A 21,448-nucleotide genomic window follows, 5' to 3' on the forward strand; every position below is an offset into this window, starting at 1 on the left:
CAGGAATAAGAAAGTGACTACTAGTGGGGATTTGTGAATTGTGGCAATTTGACCAATAATAAACAATGAATGCGGCTGCTCTGAGCACAATCATGATGTCATTTCTCTGCTTCAGTCACCTGATTGTTACACTGAAACTGCACTTAATGGGGTTATATTTGAATAGAGCAACAAGGTGCTCCAGGAACTGGGAGGGGTGTGGTGGGTGATGTAGAAGCCCCACCCCAGAGTCTCACCTGTTATAAAGTGACTGCACCTTAGCCTGCATTACTCTTCTACACATTGGACAGTTCTGCTTTATTTCTTTTAGGAGCTCAAGCATCACACAGGTCAGTGGCTTTCCTGATCAGCTGAACTTCGCTCTTGTCATCTGCTCTTTCTTGGCATACATTCCCTGTTATTTTTCATTTTTTGGGGTTTGAATTGCAGTAAACTTTCTTGCTGGATAACCAACCTGGACTACTAGTTGGGATGCTGATGAGCTCTGCCTGGGTGGATTAACCCCCTGTGAGGTGTCAGCTGTGCTGTTATGCCTAGTACACACCATGCAATTGCTCATCAACTAGACAGGTCAAATCAATTATTCATTATTAATTCTGATTGTTTCTCCTATTGTTTTATGGATCACTTCTATACATATTCAGAAAAATGAAATCAAATTGGACCTGTTGAAATCAATTGATTTGACTTGTCTATCTGCTGGGAAACTGTTTGGTGTATACCAGGCATTACATTTAACTTTTCTCCTGAGTATTCACTCAGATGTTCTTTACAGGGATGAGCAGAAACTACGCCAGTGCGAATTTACGCATCGTAGTTCGCATCTACGCATCGTAGTTCAAAGGCGAAGTTTCAAAACTACGCTTATGAATTTACGCGTAGTGAAATACCGCTACGTGTAGCTTACGCCCACTATGCGTAGTTAACATGTGTATTGCGTAGTGAACTATGAATGTGTTACTCGCGTCTAATTTTCCACATGCGGTTATATGCATACAAATTTACGCATTGGAAAGGGGAATGTATGCATAGAAGGGTTCCCAGTATATGCATTTATAAAGAAATTAATGCGTACAATTTTCTGCATACGGGCATAAGTATCTGCATACACTACGCTTCGCACTGTGCGTAATTGCGTATTTTAACGCGTATTCTACGAAATGCATAGGAAGCAAATATTTATTTTCGAAGCTGTAGTTTGGTGAAGCGTAATTGCGTAAAACTACGTGTATTTCCAGTGTAGCGAAGTTGGCTGACTACGACCATCCCTGGTTCTTTACATGTTATCCACAAAATACATAGACTGTAAAAATGTATATTAAACTAAAGGGTTTTTGTCTGATTCAATTCAATCTGACGTTTTGATCAGGATGTGATTTGATTCAGTTTGGCATTGTTTTGCAATGGTGAATTGAATCCCGATTGGTTTGAATCGAATAGGACATAATTGCATGGTGTAGATGGGGCTTAAGTCCTTGTCTCGTTTGACTACATATTGAATGTGAAAACCTATCCTCTTTTTTGAGAAAGCCCAGGAAAAAGGTTCAGATCCTATTCTGTGGGGAAAAGATTAACCCTCTGTGTTAAGCCTTGTACACATGTTAAAAGAAAGCTGTTTGATGGCCTCAGGGCCTTTTTCCACTAGCCTGCGATTTGCTTCTGATCGCAAGGTACATTAAACTAATGGAAACTGCAGCAGCATTTTCCATTAGTGCGATCTGATTGCGATGCGATTTTGGTCAAAGCGCAATCGTCCTGCCGTGTTTCGAATGCGATTGAGCTGGACTGTAATGAATATAGTAGCTCAATCGCATGGTGGAAATTGAAACGCGATTGCAATCGCAATCGCATTTCATAGTAGAAAAGAGCCTTAAAGACATGAGAGATTTTGCCTTATCTGATGTGTAATGCTGTGTGCAAAAAACACAAAAAAAAAAAAAAAAAAAAAACTAGCCGTGTGAAGAGTGACCCACATCAGGCATTTTCCCCGATCCATCTGGCAGATCAATTTAGATGGCTGCTGGACAGATATCATGCAGTTGGCCACGTATCACAAACGAGATTGTTTCAGTGGATGTGGACATGTTGCGTATGTTTCTGTTTGCATGCACAGACTTAACATGAGCTGGTTGTTTTTGCAATATGGGGGGGGGGGGAATGACTAGTCTTAATTTATCTATAATTCCCCCCCCCCCCCCCGTGATGTTGGTCTTCTGTGACTTTAGTTGGGCGTGTGTGCATACTTTAGACTGTTTGGGAGGTTTAATACCATGTAAGCTGCAGAACAGTTTCATAAGTTGTTTAAGATCTTGTCATGGGGTGACTAATGCCTAATACACACCATGCAATTTCCAATCAGATCAATGGGTTGAATTGATTTCTGATCTATTTTTGTACAGAAGGGGTCAGAAAATTGATCAAACTGTCTTATCTGCTTGACATGTCCACCTGATGGGTAAAGTCCATGGTTTCCATGCATTTTTGAGGAGCCCTGGTCAAACTGAATCTGGTAAAAAAAACTGCTTAGTGCATGGTGGGCTTTAACCTGTTCCAATACCGTGTTGGGACTGTCTGACGTTGCCACTTTCCAGTATAGGACCCATGTCAGACATAATCTGACATGGGAAAACATAGCTGCCACTAGGGGTGCTGTTGCTGGATAAAATCTGCACAGCATCAGTCCTTCTAGATCAGTAGTTTCGATTGACTTGGGCTTGGTTCACATTGCACCCATCAAATGGATCAGTTTTTTATGTTGGGAATCAGTTTTTCATCTGTGCCTTTTGTTAGTGATCGATCCATGTGACGCATCAATCAATCCGGAACTATATCAGACTCCATTTGTTTGAAAGGGACCAGTCGGTCCATTTCCCTTCCCATATCATTACTGGTGGGTGTGTGCAAATAGGGTGGAGCTACTGCACCCAACCTGTTGCCAGGTGGACCTCCCCACCCCCAGAATTCTTTTGATCACCTACACCCTAAAAATTGTTGGGGAGATGTGGCTGATTGATAAAAGTAGGATTATAAGGGATTAAGCTAGGTACAAACTTAAAGAGAAACTCTGACCAAAAATTGAACTTTATCCCAATCAGTCGCTGATACCCCCTTTTACATGAAAAATCTATTCCTTTTCACAAAGAGACCATCAGGGGGTGCTGTGTGACTATTGTGGTAAACCCCTCCCACAAGAAAAGTTCAAACTTTTGGCAGTTTCCTGTCTGTGAACCTTGTTGCACTGTGGGAAATGGCTGTTAACAGCTGTTTCCAAATGCCAAAAACCGTGCAGCAGCTACATCACCTGCCAACAGTAAAATGTTCACTGGAGTTCCTCTTTAAGCTGTCGCTTAAATTATGTCTTAATGGCTTCAGGCAGCCTTTCCCTGCACTTGCATACTGCTTGGCTATTTGCGCCTCTGTTCTGCCCAAAGCAGGAGGTGGGATGGCAAGTGAGATTGGGCTCTATTCACAATCCTTTTCCGCATGCGCAAATGCACTTGCTGTAAATTCCCAACTGAAATAAGACCAATTGAAATTCAGTTTTATGCATGATTTACAGCGTGCATAAAACTGTACATATTTACCCGCATGTGTAAAGTTTGGTAAGTCTGCAAAATACCTGCAAAACTAAATCCACAAACAAAGGGGCTTATTTATTTTTACTTAACTACCACTTTTTATATCGCCTACTAGTACTTGGTGGTATATTTTGCTTCCCATTGACATAAATGGAGTCTGAAGGCTTGAGCACTGTTTGCTGGACTTGTCATGCTACACCTGTCACTAACAGTACTTCCTAACGTGCGATAATGTTTATGCATAAATTAATGCATGAACTGTGAATATAGGCTAGGTTCAGTGGATTGTTACATTCCTTGTATAACAGGAACAAAAGGAAAAAGTAGTAACGCACATTAGGGTCGTGCATACGGTCAATGAAAAGTTTGCGTCACTGTACCTATTAACGTGTGTTCAGCAGTAACACCATACCGCAACGCTAACTTTGCATAGGTGGTGCAGTAAATCGGTTTGCAAAGTGGCCATGCACCACTAGGAACTGGGCCTAACTCGTGTCTCAGCACTAGGGATGATCAAAGAGATGCAAATGCATGCAGTTTGAAAAGGACCAATCAATTTAAACCTGGGTTTAAATTGATTGGTCCATTTTCAAACTGCATCTATTTGCAAAATTTGCAGCAACTTGGAAGAATTTGCATATCTTTGCTCATCCCTAGTTGGCACCAGTTTGCGTACCATACACAAGCATCACACATGGTAATCTCTATGGGGCCTTGTTCACATTACAGGTGTTTTTGTTAACTTTTAAGCGAACGTGCAGGAAAACGCTTAAAAAAAAGCCCACCGCGGACAGACATGCGAGCCGAACGCAATGTGAACAAGGCCTTATTGTGTATACTGTATTACCATATTGCCTTAGGGCTCTTTCACATTAGGGCAGATTTTCTGCGTTTCAACGCAAAGGGTAAAGTTTGCGTTACCCAAGGTGAAATGAAAGTCCATAGACTTTCATTTTAGCTTTCACATATAACGCAGCCTTTTTGTGCGTTGCGTTACACTGCACCCAGGCGCAGTTTTTCAGCCAACGCTAGCTTTATGCGTTACAATGTTAGTCAATGTAAAACGCACACTATGCGCGTTTTCAATCCGTTAACGCAGGCAATCAGTCCCACAATGCAACAGAGGAACAATGTAGAAAGTTGAAAACTAAAAGAAAAAAAATTACCTGCGTTTTTCTATGTGCTGTAACGGATTGAAAACTGATTAAAAACGCACACTCACTGCAGTGCAACGCATATCAAAACGCATACAACAAAACGCATGCTTTGAGCGTTCTCCAACGCAAGCTCTGATGTGAAAGAGCCCTAACCACTTTACTTTTGTGTAAAACATTGCATAAAGTTTTACACAAGCTATTCTGCTTACCGCAGTTTAGTGAATAAGCCCTAATGTATCTAATGATGGTATTCCTGTACAGGCTTGGTAAAGGAGCCCAAAATGGTTGTATTGGGTGACCAAAGCTGCAATGTGAGGTTGCTAGAGGGACAGAATTATGGCTGTATAATTATTATGGCTGTATAAATCAGTCCGAACATGGCATGTGTGTTTGCACTGCAGGGTGTGAGGTGTTTTGTATACATAGCCATGGGCTGGTTATATCTGTCCCAGATTGTGAGGCACGATCCTGTATATTCTTAAAATGTTACTGTACAATCCTCTGACTAAACTGCACCTGCTAGAAACTATTTTCTCACACGGCTTTATTTGAAAAGACACTTATACTGCGTTTTCCTCTTGGCAGACTCAAAGCGCTTGAGCTGCAGCCACAATGATGTGCTCTATAAACAGTAACAGTGTTTGGGAGTCTAGCCCAAGGTCCCCTTACTGAACAGGAAGAGCTGAGGTTTGAACCCAGGTCACCTGTGTCAGAGTACACTATCCAGCTGTAACTGAGGGATAAGGTTGTTGTGCCCCCTCGGTCCTCTTTGCTGCCCTGAGTTTCTCTTGGTAAAAATCCTTTCCCCACTTTGGCATATTAGGCAGTGAACTGGGACTGCACAGTATTTGATTTATATAGCGATAGTGTAGAAAAATATATACAACCCAAATAATCTGTACATCAGTCCTGAAAGAGCGACAGTTTGGGTTACCAAAGAGGACTGTTCCTCCAAGAGAGACCGTTGGGAGAATAGTGTTTGCTTGAACTGGCCAATATGTCTAATCCACCAACTTTTTATGCAAGCAGGATGGAAGATATCTGGTAACGTTCACATGATTTTGATACACAAAGAATCAATACTCCTTCGCTCGCTTTCTCTAGAGTAAAGCATTTTGACTAAACTCGAGAGGTGGCAATCTACTGGAGTAGGCAGAGGTGGAGTTAAAGGTGGCCATACACTAATAGATTTGCAGCAGATTCAACCATCAGATTTCTGTCAGGTCGAATCTGACAGGAAGCTATCTGATATGTGCCACAAAGTAGGAACAGATTTCCAATAGATTTCAGAATGAAATCTATTGGAAAATCGCTCTAATGGGCCATCGATCTGCTACCTAGATTTTCCATCCTGTCAGATCAAATTTAATTAAAACTGGCTGCAAATCGATCATGCATCAATTTGCAATCTATCAAATGCTGAAATTGACCAGTGTATGGGCCCCTTAATAGTCTGCACAGTGCCAATCGGCTTAGAAGCTAATCACTGCTGGCTTGATTAATTAAAATGGACCTGAACTCTTGCACAGGATACAGGGAAAACATAACAGAAATGCACCCTGTATGTATTTAAAGAGTTTAGCCTGTGTAATCCCCCCCCCCATTTGTGTCTAATCACTAGTTGTCATTTGATCTCTCCCAACCCCCATGTCACATGACTGCCAGATAAGCAGATGGACATTTAGTCTGTACTTTCAAATGGGCTTGCTTCTGTGAATCAGGAAGTAGAAACTGCAAATTTATTTTAGGATTTGTGTCAGCTGTAACAAAGAATTTTTTTTTTGAAAGGTTATTATGCCGTTTATCATTTGGAGCAGAGAGGAGTTCTGAGTTTAGGTTCACTTTAAGGTGGCAGTTAAAGCGGAACCAAACTTTTTAATTAAAAAAAAAAAAAAAAAAAAAAAAAAAATTTAGTTGCACTATGACACATACAAAGATAAATGAACACTCTTTCAAGCCTATGAGCATTTCAGTGCATGTTTTTCACCCTTTTTTTTTTTTTATAACTAGGGTTATACAGGTGGCAGCCATTAGCAATTCCTCCTTTGCTGGACACCATCTACTCCACCAGTTTGCCGGATTCTGTCCCGGCAATATGAAAGGAAGGGAGAGGTTCCTCCAATAAATGTAACATATTTTATTTGTCATGCAGCTGAAAAAAGGCTGCTATTTATTATAGCTTAGAAAATAGATTTTATTTCTGAAATCTTGTATTTTTAATTTGGGTCCACTTTAATCATTGACTTCCAGAATCTGATTACTCCCATGCAGTACTGGTTCAGTACTAGAAACTGTAGAACTAAAAACCCAATAAGTTAAGCTTGAAACTCAAAAGGTCATTTCTACTCTATAGCTAATAAATGCGGTGATAACTGGTGTGGAGGTTTGAGGCAATCCTATATGTTGTGCTCATCGCTGAGTGTGATGACAAATGGCACCAAATTCCCATATCTTTTAATCTATTTGGGTTGGCAATCTCTGAATGGCAAAATTTAGTGTGGCGCTTTCCCTTTGGGGAAAAGCCATTACACAGTTCTGTCCTCTAATGCAAATCTCCATATGTTGGTCTTTGTTTTGTGATGGGTTTTATCTGGTTGGGTGTCCCCACCCCACAATAATTCAAATGGCTGGGAAAACCAACTGCCAGGAATCTGAAGGGTAAATTATTAAACAATGGCTGATATGATAGGTGGCAGCCTTTGGCAAGGACTCCAAATATGTATAAGGTTATTCTTATCGCCATGGTGCTGTCAGTCTATGACAAATATCCTGGGAAAACCAAGTATGTTTCTCACGCTGAGCAACATTGAGTAAAGAGAAGTCTTATTTCTAATTGGGAAAATACCAAAGGTATGAAACTAACTGAGAAATGTTGCCAGGTTGCTATATTGCAAAATTTGGCCTGTGGCTGTACTGGTGGTCAGGCTCAGCTGATAGAGGTTTAGCCATCCCTCTGTAATAGATGATAACACTGCATGACTGATTCTGTGTAGATGGCTGAATGTAATACTAGAAACATTATTTATTATTTTTTACTTCTATCATTTTAGGCGGAACCATGAGCTGCTTCACTTGCATCAAGGTGTTGATGGTCCTCTTTAACTTGGCAATCTTTGTAAGTATCTAATCTCTGCTTACAATACAGGTCAGCTGGTGCTCCTCAGTGTGAGCAAATTCCAACATGGCTGTCCCATGCATTGCTCTATCAAGGTGGCCATACACTTATAGATTTGCAGCAGATTTGACCATTAGCTTTCAGTCAGATGCCCGTCAAGTCGAATCTGACAGGAATCTATCTATGTGCCACACACTAGGAACAGATTTTCAATAGATTTCAAAATTCTATCTAAGTGCGTTATTGGATAATTAGAGCCAATGCAACTTCATGGATCATCAATCTGCTGCCAGCAGCAGATCGAGCTTGGTTTTCCATCCTGTCAGATCAAATTGATTGAAATCGGCCTGCAGATCAATTTGAAATCTGTTTCCAATTGATTCTATAGAATTGATCAATGGCTGAAATCCTCCAGTGTATGGACCCCTTAAGAGAACATTTCTTGTTAGTGGAAGAGAACAAACCAGAAGCCCAGGAGTGGGATCTAGTGTATGATGTCAGTGGTACTAATGCTTCTGGGGCCCCCTGCGATTGTAGGCGTGCTCCCCTCTAGTTACACCCCTGGATGGTGCATATACTGTCACCGCCGGTGTACCGTCCACCCATTCAGATATGTCCATTGTATCAGACATGCCATAATGGCAATCTTCTGTCTGGTGCTTGTATCATTCAGGTCATGACTTTTAAAAAGTCCTTTCACACATGAAAACAGATTGCAATCTGTTGGCCTCCCTTCCAGAAAATTGTTTAATTCTGTACGTTTCCCCTACTGGTCTCCCCTTACCCTCGTCTCTAAGGAAATGTCCTCTGCAACCAAAGCAAAATAACCAAAATAGTAATCTGCTGCTTCTAATTAGCTGAGATTCTCCATATTTGTTGCAGAGTTACAGCCACAGTGATAGCTGGATATGATGATTTTTTTTGTTTGTTTGTTTTAAATATTTTTGTACTAGCTTACTTTGTCTTCCAGTGTGACGCAAGTTCATAGAATATGATGCTTGTGAAAGTTCTTGCACAAGAGAGACTTGTCATTAGTTTGAGCTGTCTCTTTTGTTTCCTGAGGGAGTTTCTGTTACCTGTGATGCTCTGACTTCCTCTTGCCTGAATCTCCTGTCCTCTATGCTCAGGCTGGGTTAACACTATGGATGCACAATGGTGTATTCAGTGGATCTGCTTAGGATAGGCTGTGTTCCATTGCATCATGGACACACGTTCACTTTTCCAGGATGTGACTGAAGGCCTGTGTGCACAGTGGAGAAAGTCTATACACAGTTATGCTGGGTACACTTTTTTTTTTTTTTTTTTTTTTTTTCATAGCGGTGAATGGAAAAAGATAAAAAATGAATGTAGGTAAGATAATCATGTCGCAAAAACGATCGGGTTGAAGAACTGCATGAAAAATTGTAATGTGTGTACCCAGCATTAATGACCCTCCTTTCCTATCACGTCTCTTAACCAAAGCTTTATTGAACACTGGTTTTCAGAACCGGGACAAGGTCCTCCAGCACACAAGGCTGAGACACCAAAGTGTGTCCCTCCATCCCTCCCACCCCAGCTGTCACACACTGATTGCTATCAGACTAAGAGGTGCCCCAGGGCCCCCAACACCTTAATCTCTAGTTATCTGGCTTGCAGTCACTGCCATGTAGCTTTTTTTTTTTTTTTTTTTTTTATTTCTCTCTGCTTCAAACTCTATACGAATGAGTTGTGCGCCCCCCCCCCTCCTACACTGCGCCCTGATGCTGGAGCCTCTCTCGCCTCTGCCCGGCCCTGCTGGTTTTGTGATGGAACTGTAAACATCCCGTCATGTGCATAGCTGTTTGTGTTCTGGCACACCACTTTTGTGTACTGTACACTGTACAGCTTTACTGTATATGAAACAGTTTCGATTTGTCCCCCAAAGTGTATTAGTAGTAGTGTAAAAAGTATTGAAGATTTTTTTAACCACTTCTCAACCACAGCAATTTTCACATTTCAGGGAGGCAAGGGTTAATGGGGGGGGGGGGGGGGGGGGTATAATTAAAAAAACAAAACAATGCTGTTTTCTGAGATCCTCTCACTAGTGATCTCAGTAACTGTGACAGCATAGTGACTGATACAGTGTTTATATTCTCAATGAATGCGCACTGTCATTGGCTTTGGCAGTGCTCATTCAAACTTGCAAGCACTTTGATTGGCTTTGTGAACACCTGTTCACATCAGCCAATCACAGACCAGCAGGTGCCATACACACATGGATGCGATCGCGCACAGCAGGAAAATAAACAGGAGTTGCTTATCTACACCCCTGTGACTCAGGTGAATTTTAAAGGGCGTAGATAAGCATGGCAGAGGCTGCCAAGTGGTTAAAGGGCTTTGCTTTTTTTTTTTTTTTTTTTTTGAAATTTCATGCATTCCAAAAATCACTTGCTCTTCTCATATGTATGTGGCTGTCTTGTATGCCATTCCTCAGACTCGCTTTTTGTCTCCTATGTAGCTGGCTGGAGGAACTCTCCTTGGCGTTGGGATCTGGGTCAGCGTTGACAGTGGGTCTTTCCTGAAGATATTTGGGACATTTGGAACTGGGACGGATAGCATCGCAGCGCAATTCGTCAATGTTGGTTACTTCCTGATTGCTATTGGATCACTGCTGCTGATTTTGGGATTCCTTGGCTGCTGTGGAGCCCAGAAGGAGAGCAAGTGCCTGCTAATCATTGTAAGATATGGGCAGGGTTCTGGAACACACTGGCTCTGGGGATAGTGCTAGGGCAGAGGGTGAAGGGTGGTACACTGGGTGCCATGGAAAGTCTCAGGGGCGTAGCAATAGGGGTTGCAGAGGTAGCGACCGCATCGGGGCCCTTGGGCCAGAGGGGCCCTCCCTCAACTACAGTATTAGCTCTCTATTGGTTCTGTGCTCATAATAATCACTTCAATAGATACTTTGAATAGTGGTAATCCTTAACAAACTGTTTCCCATCCTTTTCTTGCACCTCTGACACTGTAGTTGCCCTTGGCAGGTTTTGGTGCGTCGTATCAATTGTTACGTATAGAGTGCTTTGGGGGGCCCCATTGTAAAACTTGCATCGGGGCCCACAGCTCCTTAGCTACGCCACTGGAAAGTCTTAATACTTCTGTTTTTCATTAAATGTTCTTAGTCTGCACCAAAACTTGGATGTAATGGCTACTGAAGTGTAAGGAAACAAGATCCGCTAGTGTTCATTCTTAAACAGTTATGGTATTAAATCTAACCTGGGTGAAGGCCAAAGAAACCATGATTGTAATGTATTCTAAAGACAAAAGCCTGGGATGCTAATGTTCCACAAGACAACATTCTTGCCCCAGTTCATAATTACGCCAGAATGCAGTAATGCTCCTGGGGCAACATTTGAGGAGGAAGTCTTTATTACTGCCATTAATGGACTTTCTTTGATCTAATTATTACAGTAGTTCATTGACTTCAGTAAAGAGTCTAGTCGACAAAAGGGGTGTCCGCTAGTGAGATTGCATAATCAAGTTGGAAACTCGAAGGGGGGAGGGCCCTGCTAGAGGCTTACAATCTAAAGGATGAGTACACAATGTGTGAGATGGTAATAGTTTTGTAATCTCAACTATAGAGCTAGGCAGTGAACTTTTTAAGCAAGCCTGAATTGAGCATGAGATGGAGGCTGCCTTTTTTTTTTTTTTTTTTTTTTTTTAACCATACCAGTTATCCGGCACGTCCTGCTGATTAAGATCACTGGTCTTAATCTCACACCTGAAACAAGCGTGTGGCTAGTCCAGTCAGATTTTATTCAAACATCTGATCTGCATGTGAAGGGAAATGTCAGCCTCCACATCCCTCTGCCTTCAGGTGTGCTTTACATGATGGTTCTGAAACTTGGTGATGTGGTTCAGCAGTATTAAAACCTTGTAATCTGGGATCACCAACAGGGCTAACTAGGCAGGTGCATATGGTCGCCTGGTTGGTGTCCAGTAGGCCTGACTGTCTGCAAGCTCCTCTGAGCCAACTTTATTGAATTACAGGAGGTAGTGGTTACCCTGCTTGGGGCTCTAGTTCACCTTTGTCAACCTTGGTTTTTATATGCTCCTTCTTAAAAAAAAAAGTTTCAAAGCTAGGCAATTATGTTAACATTGGTATACTGGAAACCTAATAAAATCTCTTCCTGCAGTTCTTCTCATGTGTCCTGATCATCTTCATCGCTGAGATCGCTGGAGCTGTGGTTGCGCTTGTCTATTCATCTGTGGTAAGTAATTTCTCTTTACTAATAGTTTTTTTTTTTTTTTTTTTTTTTACTAAACGACTGTCCAAAGAGGGTGGGGTGGGGAGAGAACAAATAACTTACTGATGCACTTAAAGGGATACTGTAGGGGGTCGGGGGAAAATGAGTTTAAGTTACCCGTGGCTTCTAATGGTCCCCCGCAGACATCCTGTGCCCGCCTAGCCACTCACTGATGCTCCGGCCCCGCCTCTGGTTCACTTCTGGAATTTCAGACTTTAAAGTCTGAAAACCACTGCGCCTGCGTTGCTGTGTCCTCACTCCCGCTGATGGCACCAGGAGCGTTCTGCGCCATGCACTCCTGGTGACATCAGGGGAAGCAAGGACACGGCGGCGCGGGCATTTTCAGACTTTAAAGTCTGAAATTCCAGAAGTGAGCTGGAGGCGGGGCTGGAGCATCGGTGAGTGGCTGGGCGGGCACAGGATGTCTGTGGGGGACCATTAGAAGCCACGGGTAACTTCAACTCATCCCCCCCCCCCCACCATATCCCTTTAAAGTATAACCACCACCCTACTGTATTAGATGTTACTTCTTTGGAAGCCTGGGTCATGTAAGAATGTAGTGAGGATTGCTGAGATGTTTGACTATTGCTGTCACAAAGCCAATTATAGTGGCAGTTGGAATGAGTGAATATAAAATGTGTATACAAGCAAAGTGTTGGTTAGCATACTTGGGCCAAAGAGGCTTGCTGTTGCTGCACAGCTTATTCTTCTATCTGGATTCATTTGAGGGTGTGGGTCAATGTTGTGTGGCCAAGTGAAACCTAAAGTAATGGTTAGACTACATTTCCCAGCATCTCTGCATTACAGTAGATACTAGTTGTCTACAGGCCTCAAGCTCACTTGACATGGGTGATGAGCAACTGTAAGACTGCTAAAAGTAGTAGTAAGCAGGGTTGCTCTTAATCAAAATTACTATTAGCACTTACTGGCTGTGGGAGGCCCATGCTGCCACCTATATAGCTGATGTGATCCTTCAACCTGGAGTCATGGGAGTGACCTGGAGCATATAGTGTATAGGTGGCATGGGCAAGTTAACACCCCCACCTCCTGTGGCCAGTAAGTGCTACTCTTAATTTCACTTATGACCAACCCTAGTAGTGAGACTCTGCATCTATCCACATTGGGTTAACTCCAGTTTTTTTTTTTTGGTTTTTTTTTTTTTTTCTTGGCTTTTGACACATTCAGGACCACTTTTATACGTATGACAGCAGAGTAACAAAGCAGCTTGGGGTAACCCAAAACCACTAGGAACAGTGCATGTACAGCTGATCTGCAACTCCCACTATTCCTAATGTGTTCTAGGACAGCATTTCAGTTTTGTAATTGGTAAAAGACCCAGGACAGCTCTGCTGCATCACATATTCTTCAAACTGTGTTAAATTTAGTGGCTGGATGTTGTACTGGTTAAGGGCCAATAACTATTCAGTAAGGAGCTCAAGGCAAGACTCCCTAACACTGCAGGGTGGCCTCAGCACATCCCAGTGGCTGCAGCTCTTGAGCACTTTGAGTTGAGTCCAACAGGAGAAAAGCGCTATAGAAATGTTTGGATTAACCTTTTCGGGACCGGCCACCTACCCCCCCCCCTTAAGGACCAGGCATTTTGCGCGGGAAGGGGGTGCGCGCATTTGGGGGGGGTCAGGCGGCCGGATCCCGTCTGTGGCTGCCTGGCATTGTCCCCCCTTGGTGGCCTGGGCCCCCCTTCTGCCAGCAGCCTTCACTTACCTTCCAGGCTCCAGCGATGAGCCGCACGGGACCCTCTTCTCCGGCCGGCATCTCCGTTCTCTCTGACGAGCAGTTCCGGGTCGCGGCTTGATGACGTCATCAAGCCGGGACCCGGCACTGACGTCAGATGAAGCGGAGATGCCGGCCAGAGCGGAGGGGGGCGCCGATCGTCGCTGGAACGGCAGGGAGGTGAGTGGATCCTATTCTTTCCCCCTCCCCCTGCCGCCGCAGCTGTCAAACAGATCACTACGATCCGACGGTGATCGATGTGATCAGCAGCCATACGCGATGGCTGCTGATCACTCGGGGGAGATGTCGGCTGTCATATGACAGCTTAATCTCCCCCTCCGGGTGCGCACGATCGTGTTGGGAGCGGAAATTGCGGGCCGGCGTAGATTCTACGCCGCATCAGGCTAGAACAGCCACAAGTGCGGCGTAGAATCTACTGCACGCAGTCCCGAAAAGGTTAATTACAGGTGGCATTGCTTTTCTTCCTATTTCCCTAATGAAGAATACTAAACCTCTTTTGATGCACTTGAATCTTTATTTTGTGTGTAAAATATCAAATACTCTGAACAATACAGACAGATGTTAGCCCAGGGTCAACTGCTTGGGGGAAACTAACCACTTGATTGAGTGACAGGCCTCCTAATCTTCTGGATACTCATAAATTGTTACATTCTCTCGCCATTTCCTTTACTCTTCCAGGCAGAAAGCTTCCTTCAAGGGGTCCTGGCTCCAGTCCTAAAAACCTACGGCAGTAATGCGGATGCCACAAAGACCTGGAATGGGACTATGACAGAGGTAGGGGATACAGAGAGCTTTGAATGACTTCAGTTAATTCCAGATGCTCTGCTGCAAATGTACATTCTAACTGTTATTCTTTCCAGCTGAAATGCTGCGGCCTGACCAACTACACTGACTTCGATGGCTCTAAGTATGTGACGTCTAATAATGCTTACCCACCACAGTGCTGCAACCTAAACAGCACTGCCACAGCCACCTGTACCGCAAACACTGCTTCCACAGCAAATGTCACAGTAAGTTTTTTTTTGCTAGCTGTTCGTCTGTATTAATACCCGTTCAGGTCTATCAACTAAGTCTTTAATTTCATGATTTACTTTGAACAGGTAGCTTCATGCAAATTGTTTTGTGTTGTAGTAACTTTATAGAGCAGTTGACAATAGTGAAGACCATTCCATAACCCCATTCTATGTTTTCTAGGGCTGTTTCCAGAAGATTCTGAACCTGCTGAAAACCAATGCTGCTGTGGTGGGTGGTATAGCTGCTGGTATTGCAGCATTGGAGGTAAGTGGCCAAACCTCCCAACAGAGGCGAGTGGAAAAATGAAATGTGGACTCTTACCCTCAGCCCACCCCCTTTCCGAAGTTAGATGTTGGGTGTTATAATTTTTTATTTTCATAATTCAATGATTTTCCTGCGGTTTTCCATTGTAGTGCAGTGTTGGTGGGTTCTGACGCAGTAACACAGCATGCTGTGCATTATCTGGCTAGTGTGTGTTGGCAGTGAGCTATACTTTCACTGTACTATTGCACTGCAGCATTACAGTGTAATGCAACTTTTCAGCTCGGTGTAAGGAGCCCTTACACTCCAACTCCACAGCTGGTTGCGGTGTCCATTCTCTGAGACTGGCCACACTACCTGTGGTGCAATGTGAAGTAACTGAAGTGATTCTGACGGCGCAGGCATTGCAGCGTTGCCAAGCAGTGCTTTGCTTATTTAAAGGACCACTATTGCAAAAACCATAACTCATAATTAGAAGTGCCTTTCTCCCAGTATAAAGTGTGTTCCCCTCTCCCCTATTACTGTGGCTTATAGTGGGCAATAACCCTTTTTTTTTTTTTTTTTTTTTTTTTTTTTTTTTTTAAACCAGTGCATATCCTCCTGTTCTCAGTATAGTCTTAAGCTACGTACACACATACGACAATGATCGTTCGTTGTGAATGACGAAAGAACAACCTAAGTAAAGTTAGCTTTTAAAGGTGTGTAACTATCTGATCGTTAGAACGAACGTTACATCACGTAAAGCAACTATTGCGCATAAAAAGGAAAAGTTCCATGGAGAAATGGCAATGCGCATGTCAAGCCTAGTACAAATGACTGTTTTCCAACAATGTACTACTTTTGCGAACGATCGTTTCAAACGACTATAGTCGCATGTGTTTACGCACCTTTAGTCTTTTAGAAAAGCACTCCATAGAATGAATCTCTGAGGATGTTGGATGGCCTCATTACTCGCTTGCATTGGTCACTTGCCACCTGCCAGTAAGTACTTTTGAAAATTAAAACCCTGAATAGCCCCCTGCCAGCGGTTTTGGTACAGAAGCTGTACAGTTACAGCTCTACTGTAACAAAACATAAAAAAGCTACACCAAAATTGCTAGGCATGATTAGAAAATTGCTCTACACATGCCCTAGAATCGCTCTGAAAAATCATTTCAAAAATCGCTGAGCGTTTTTGATTATGCTGGTGCTTTTTGGTATGTACTGGGCCCAACACCTGCCAGCCTTCTACTGCCTCCTGCAAGTGACAAACCTAGGTAAATGTAAATTTATAGTGCATTTTACTTTGAAAAATGAATGTCTACATTTTTATACATTTGCATACAAGTCTTAATTTTTCACTATTTGGTGGGTTTTCATTTAATTGACTGTCTGCACTGATTATCCCATCTCTAAAGTGCTGCTGACCTCAGTAAGCATTGGGTGTCAGCTGCAGGCTCCATAGGGGTTGGGCTCCACTAAATGCTGCCCTGATTGGAAAGTTCCATGTGGTTTATCGCAAGAAAACGCATATGTAGATAAAAGTTTGCTCTACTTAACATGTATTGCACTGTCCACATTTTTTTATTTTAGTGATTTTTCTACAAGAGAAAATCCTTAGCATTTCCTATTTTAAGTGTCTGTCTATTTTGAAGCCAATTCTAAGGTTTCCTCCCTTAGTCTCCTCTGCCTGATTTGCCCACCCTTCACTATAGAAAGTGCATTGTCTCAGCATGAGAAATATTGGCCAATCTGAGAGGAACAGAGGTGTGGGAGGGAAAGGGGCTTCAGCCAATCGGGCTGCATTAGTTAAAGGGCACTACAGTAAAAACTGTATATGTTTGTAAATTTTAAATGTGCAAAGTACATTTCTTCCAGAGTAAAATGAGTCGTAAATTTTCTGTCACTTACAGTAGGTTGTAGAAACCTGACAGAACTGACAGGTTTTGGACTAATCTATTTCTTGATGGGGGATTCTCGGGGATATATTTTTTAAAAAGCACTTGGTGAATGGCAGTTGCTCTGTCCGACTGCCAAAAAACTTGTAGGGAGCAGGGAAGCTGGCCAGCATCTCTGTATAAACCCCTTTTTTAGGGAATAAAGTTTATAAACACAAGCTTTGCTGAGAATCCTTTATGAAGAGATGGACTAGTCCAAAACCTTTCACTTATGTCATTTCTACTGCTTACTGTGACAGCATTATAGGAGAAAAGTAAATTATGGCTCATTTTGCTCTGGAAAAAACGTTCTTGTTTGCACATATCTTAAAATTTTTCACCATAGTGCCCCTTTAAGTCTGAAGCTAAGTACAGAAGCAAGACAACCCAGCATGGCATGCCCTGCAACTCAGCCCCCCCCCCTTTTTTTTTTTTTTTTTTTTTTTTTTTTTGTACCAAATAGGAGTCCAGGTAAACTGGGGAATGATGATTTTATCAACAAACGTACAAACAGTAACTGAATTTTGGATTGCCTGGTTAGCATCCTTATTATTTGTTTACCAGATAAAAGTAAAGAATTAGATTTTTATGTCCAACAGTTACACTTTAAAAGCCTGACCATTCTGTCTTCTCTTCCTCCTGTAGCTGGCGGCCATGATAGTGTCAATGTACCTCTACTGCAGGATAGACAAGGGCAACTCCATCCACTAGCCGGTGAAGGTGACCCCAGCACCACTGTACATTGCTTAAATGGACATTTCAAGACGAGGAGCAGCATCAACACAAGATGACTACAGTAGAGCCTGATGCTGGCCTTCTAATAGCACTTTATCAATGGAAATCCTTATTGGACACTTTGTAATTAAACAGCAATTTAATTGGTTTATTGATATGAACTGTCTAAAAAAAAAAAACTTCACACCACAAGGGACTGTCTTGCTTGTGAAAAGTGTCTTCATTTATATGTTAGCTGTCCATGTTCTCTGAAGCCCTGCACACCACCAATATTGCCATCCCCTCCCTGCCCCAGCTGCTACCCATGAGATAGTTGCCCTGTACACACTTAGGTAATTGGGCACTGTGTACAGCCATATATTCTCCCTCCCACAAGGGGTGCCAAGACTTGCTTCACATGTGCCTTCTACACTGCAGTGAACGCCACAACTGACAACTCTCCCTTTTCAATAGGGCTCCTAAAGATCAGGGCCAAAAGGTTGGACACGTACGATTTGTGTTGACTCTCTCCTTGTCATTTCAGTTTGTGCCAATAAAACTGAATGTGACTTTTTTTTATGTTTTTATTTAATATCTGTTCTGTGGATTGTAAATCTCATATTATGAAGGAAGTGTGTAATAAAGCTGGTCTTTTTCTGTAGCTCTGGTCTCTCACCTTTCCTCAAGTGACTTTTGACTCAGAACTCCAGTGTGCCAATCGGAGTGCTGACATAGCTAAAATGACAATCAATCATCATGGTGCTTCTATCCCGGAAACAAAATCTCAAATTGCCACATCATTCTGCCCTAGAGACATCAGACAGGATTTTTTTTTTCCGTTTTGTGCAAAGAAAGGCAAATTTGTTCCACAATGCAATATAAAAAGGTTGCTTTAGCTACAAGCTCTCCACTGACTGTCATGAGAAATATGACAAACAGGAAACTTGGGCACCTGAAGTTTGAATGCTGCCATTGGTGCCCATTTAAATATCCGCAATGTTTATAAATGTGGATGCCCACAGGGTCAGGACTCTCTATCCTTCAGGTGACATTATAAATGTTAATAGAGTCCTGTACAAAGGTATTACGATGCCACAGATATGAGACCTTGTTGCTATTTTGGGGGAGGGGGGGGGGAGAGAATAGATGCCCCCCCCTCGACACTGTTGGTATCAATTTTGGATCGCCAATGACCTGCCTTTCTTCCTGCCCTTTTATCCCACCCTTTCAATAGACATATGGGGAGCTAAGTTCATAACTTGTGTTTTCAGCTTTGACCTCACCTAGGGTGTTTTATTTAAAGCCATAGTACTTTTCTGGCCTAATGTGTTAATAAGCAAATGGCACTGGGTGGTTTTCCTGACAGTTCACCAGTATAAACACAAGTCCTTAAGGTGGCCACATACATACAATTTAATTAAAATATCTGTTCAATTCAAGAATGGCAATCCAATTTTGCTGACAAGTCAAATCCGACCAATCAGAACAGCGATACATTTTTTTTTTTTTTTTTTTTTTTTTTTCTCAGGTGACCACATAAGGCTGCCGCTTCAAATTCCTGCATACTCTCCCAGGCCCATATGCTATTCATTTTTTCACCTTAGTTTCCTCCTTGGTGAAACTTTCAAACTTGTCAAAATGCCTTTCTAAACCACCAACAAGCAAACACATACTCAATTTTTCAAGTACTTTTTCACATTTTGGTACTTTTTCCATTGCAAAATACTAAAGTTGTTAAATCGAAGATAAAAAAATTATCTCCTAGGTGAAAAAGTGAATTGCATATGGCCCCAGTTTCTGTTCATATTCACAGCCGATTGCGTCTGACACATAGCGGCATTTTTGGCCAGTGTCCTGCTGGCTTGTTGGTAGATGGAATTTGATATTGACAAATGTGTAGTTCCAGATCTCTTATGTTAAGTACACACCATACAATTTTCTGTTAGCTTTACCTGCCAGAAAATTTCCAACATGTTGGAAAATATCTCTTACCATCTATGGCCCAGTGCACACCAAAAACCTCTAGCACAGGGGTAGGGAACCTATGGCTCGGGAGCCAGATGTGGCTCTTGATGGCTACATCTGGCTCACCGACAAATCAGTAGGGGTTGATTCACTAAGCTACACTGCTCAAGCAGTAAAGTAAAATTTTCAAAGTAGTGCATGCTACTGCTGTAGTATGCACTACTAACTTACTCGTGCTTCCCCCAAAACAAACAGCTGCTCCAATTGTCCCACTCTGGACCCTGTCAAGGCCAGTGACTCTGTAGAATGAGATCTCCACACTTTGGCCTAATAGGCTGCCTGATATTTGACAGGCCGCATATTGGGCTAAAGTGCAGGGATCTTGTCCTACAAAGTGAATCCACCCCCAAGTCAGCTAGCTAATTGTACAAGCTGTTAGTCGGTATTTCTCCTGTTTGGCTCTCGGGGAAAATTGCTGCTGATGCTGAAACCCAAGAGAAGCTGAAGAGGTGTCCGACACTTCCGCTGCCCGGAGAAACAACTGTATACACATCACCATGGCAACAGGGACGTGAGCCCTACTGTCCCAGTTTGAAACATTGTATGGCTCTTGCAGAATTACATTTTAAAATATGTGGCACTTATGGCTCTCTCAGCCAAAAAGGTTTCTGACCCCTGCTCTAGCAGATCTGCAAAACGCTAGAGGTTTTGAAGCAATTTCAGAGCGATTCTAGGCATGGTTTCTAAACCTTTCTCTTCAACCTTTGGAGCGTTTTGTGTAGTAGATTACAAATATTGTTACAGTAAAGCTGTTACTGAACAGCTACTGTAACAAACACCTGGAAAACCGCTCTGTTTTCAGAGCGGTTTTCCACTTACCTATATTGAGGCAGAAATCTAAAAAAGTGCTGCAGCCCCTGAGTTTGCATTTGTGGAAAAAACAACCTGCTCTGGTGTGCACCATCCCATTCACTTCCATTAGCCAAGCTGTTCCCCCCCCCCCCCCCCTGCAAGCAGTTTAAAAAACGCTTCAGAACCGCTCTGGTGTGCACCAGCCCTACCTAGCAATTAGGGCTCTTTCACATTAGGGCAGATTTTCTGCGTTTCAACGCAAAGGGTAAAGTTTGCGTTACCCAAGGTGAAATGAAAGTCCATAGACTTTCATTTTAGCTTTCACATATAACGCAGCCTTTTTGTGCGTTGCGTTACACTGCACCCAGGCGCAGTTTTTCAGCCAACGCTAGCTTTATGCGTTACAATGTTAGTCAATGTAAAACGCACACTATGCGCGTTTTCAATCCGTTAACGCAGGCAATCAGTCCCAGAATGCAACAGAGGAACAATGTAGAAAGTTGAAAACTAAAAGAAAAAAAAATTACCTGCGTTTTTCTATGTGCAGTAACGGATTGAAAACGGATTAAAAACGCACACTCACTGCAGTGCAACGCATATCAAAACGCATTAAAAGGCATACAACAAAACGCATGCTTTGAGCGTTCTCCAACGCAAGCTCTGATGTGAAAGAGCCCTTAGGCATTGTTTTATTCAGCAGGAGATAACCAGAAGACAATGCACCAGAGATAATGACCAGTCTCTACAGAAAAAAAAATCTAATGCTGGATACACACAGTTCGTTCCCGCACTAGATTCCCGTCTATTCGTTTCCGATATGACCGATTTGCGTTTCAATGAATCGTTAGGTCGATTTGCCATACTT

General features: G+C 42.6%; 1 protein-coding gene across 1 annotated transcript; it reads left to right on the plus strand.

The window, feature by feature from the left end:
• Positions 1-269: 269 nt before the first annotated feature.
• Positions 270-18,427, plus strand: TSPAN1 (tetraspanin 1). Its single transcript, XM_068239579.1, has 8 exons — positions 270-329; positions 7,786-7,850; positions 10,327-10,545; positions 11,999-12,073; positions 14,540-14,635; positions 14,722-14,871; positions 15,056-15,139; positions 17,698-18,427. Exons 2-8 carry the CDS (start codon positions 7,794-7,796, stop codon positions 17,761-17,763), a joined length of 747 nt encoding a protein of 248 aa, XP_068095680.1. The 5' UTR covers positions 270-329; positions 7,786-7,793; the 3' UTR covers positions 17,764-18,427.
• The last annotated feature ends 3,021 nt before the right edge of the window (positions 18,428-21,448 follow it).

This window comes from Hyperolius riggenbachi, chromosome 6 (assembly GCF_040937935.1).
Source record: "Hyperolius riggenbachi isolate aHypRig1 chromosome 6, aHypRig1.pri, whole genome shotgun sequence".
Classification (NCBI taxonomy): domain Eukaryota; kingdom Metazoa; phylum Chordata; class Amphibia; order Anura; family Hyperoliidae; genus Hyperolius; species Hyperolius riggenbachi.

What these genes read in the sequence shown, in the direction of transcription:
- TSPAN1 (XM_068239579.1), top strand. Translation starts at nt 7,794, where the DNA reads ATGAGCTGCTTCACTTGCATCAAGGTGTTGATGGTCCTCTTTAACTTG. An exon ending in GCAAGTGCCTGCTAATCATT is followed by an intron (nt 10,546 to 11,998) that starts GTAAGATATGGG and finishes CTCTTCCTGCAG; the next exon opens with TTCTTCTCATGTGTCCTGAT. An exon ending in CTGGTATTGCAGCATTGGAG is followed by an intron (nt 15,140 to 17,697) that starts GTAAGTGGCCAA and finishes TTCCTCCTGTAG; the next exon opens with CTGGCGGCCATGATAGTGTC.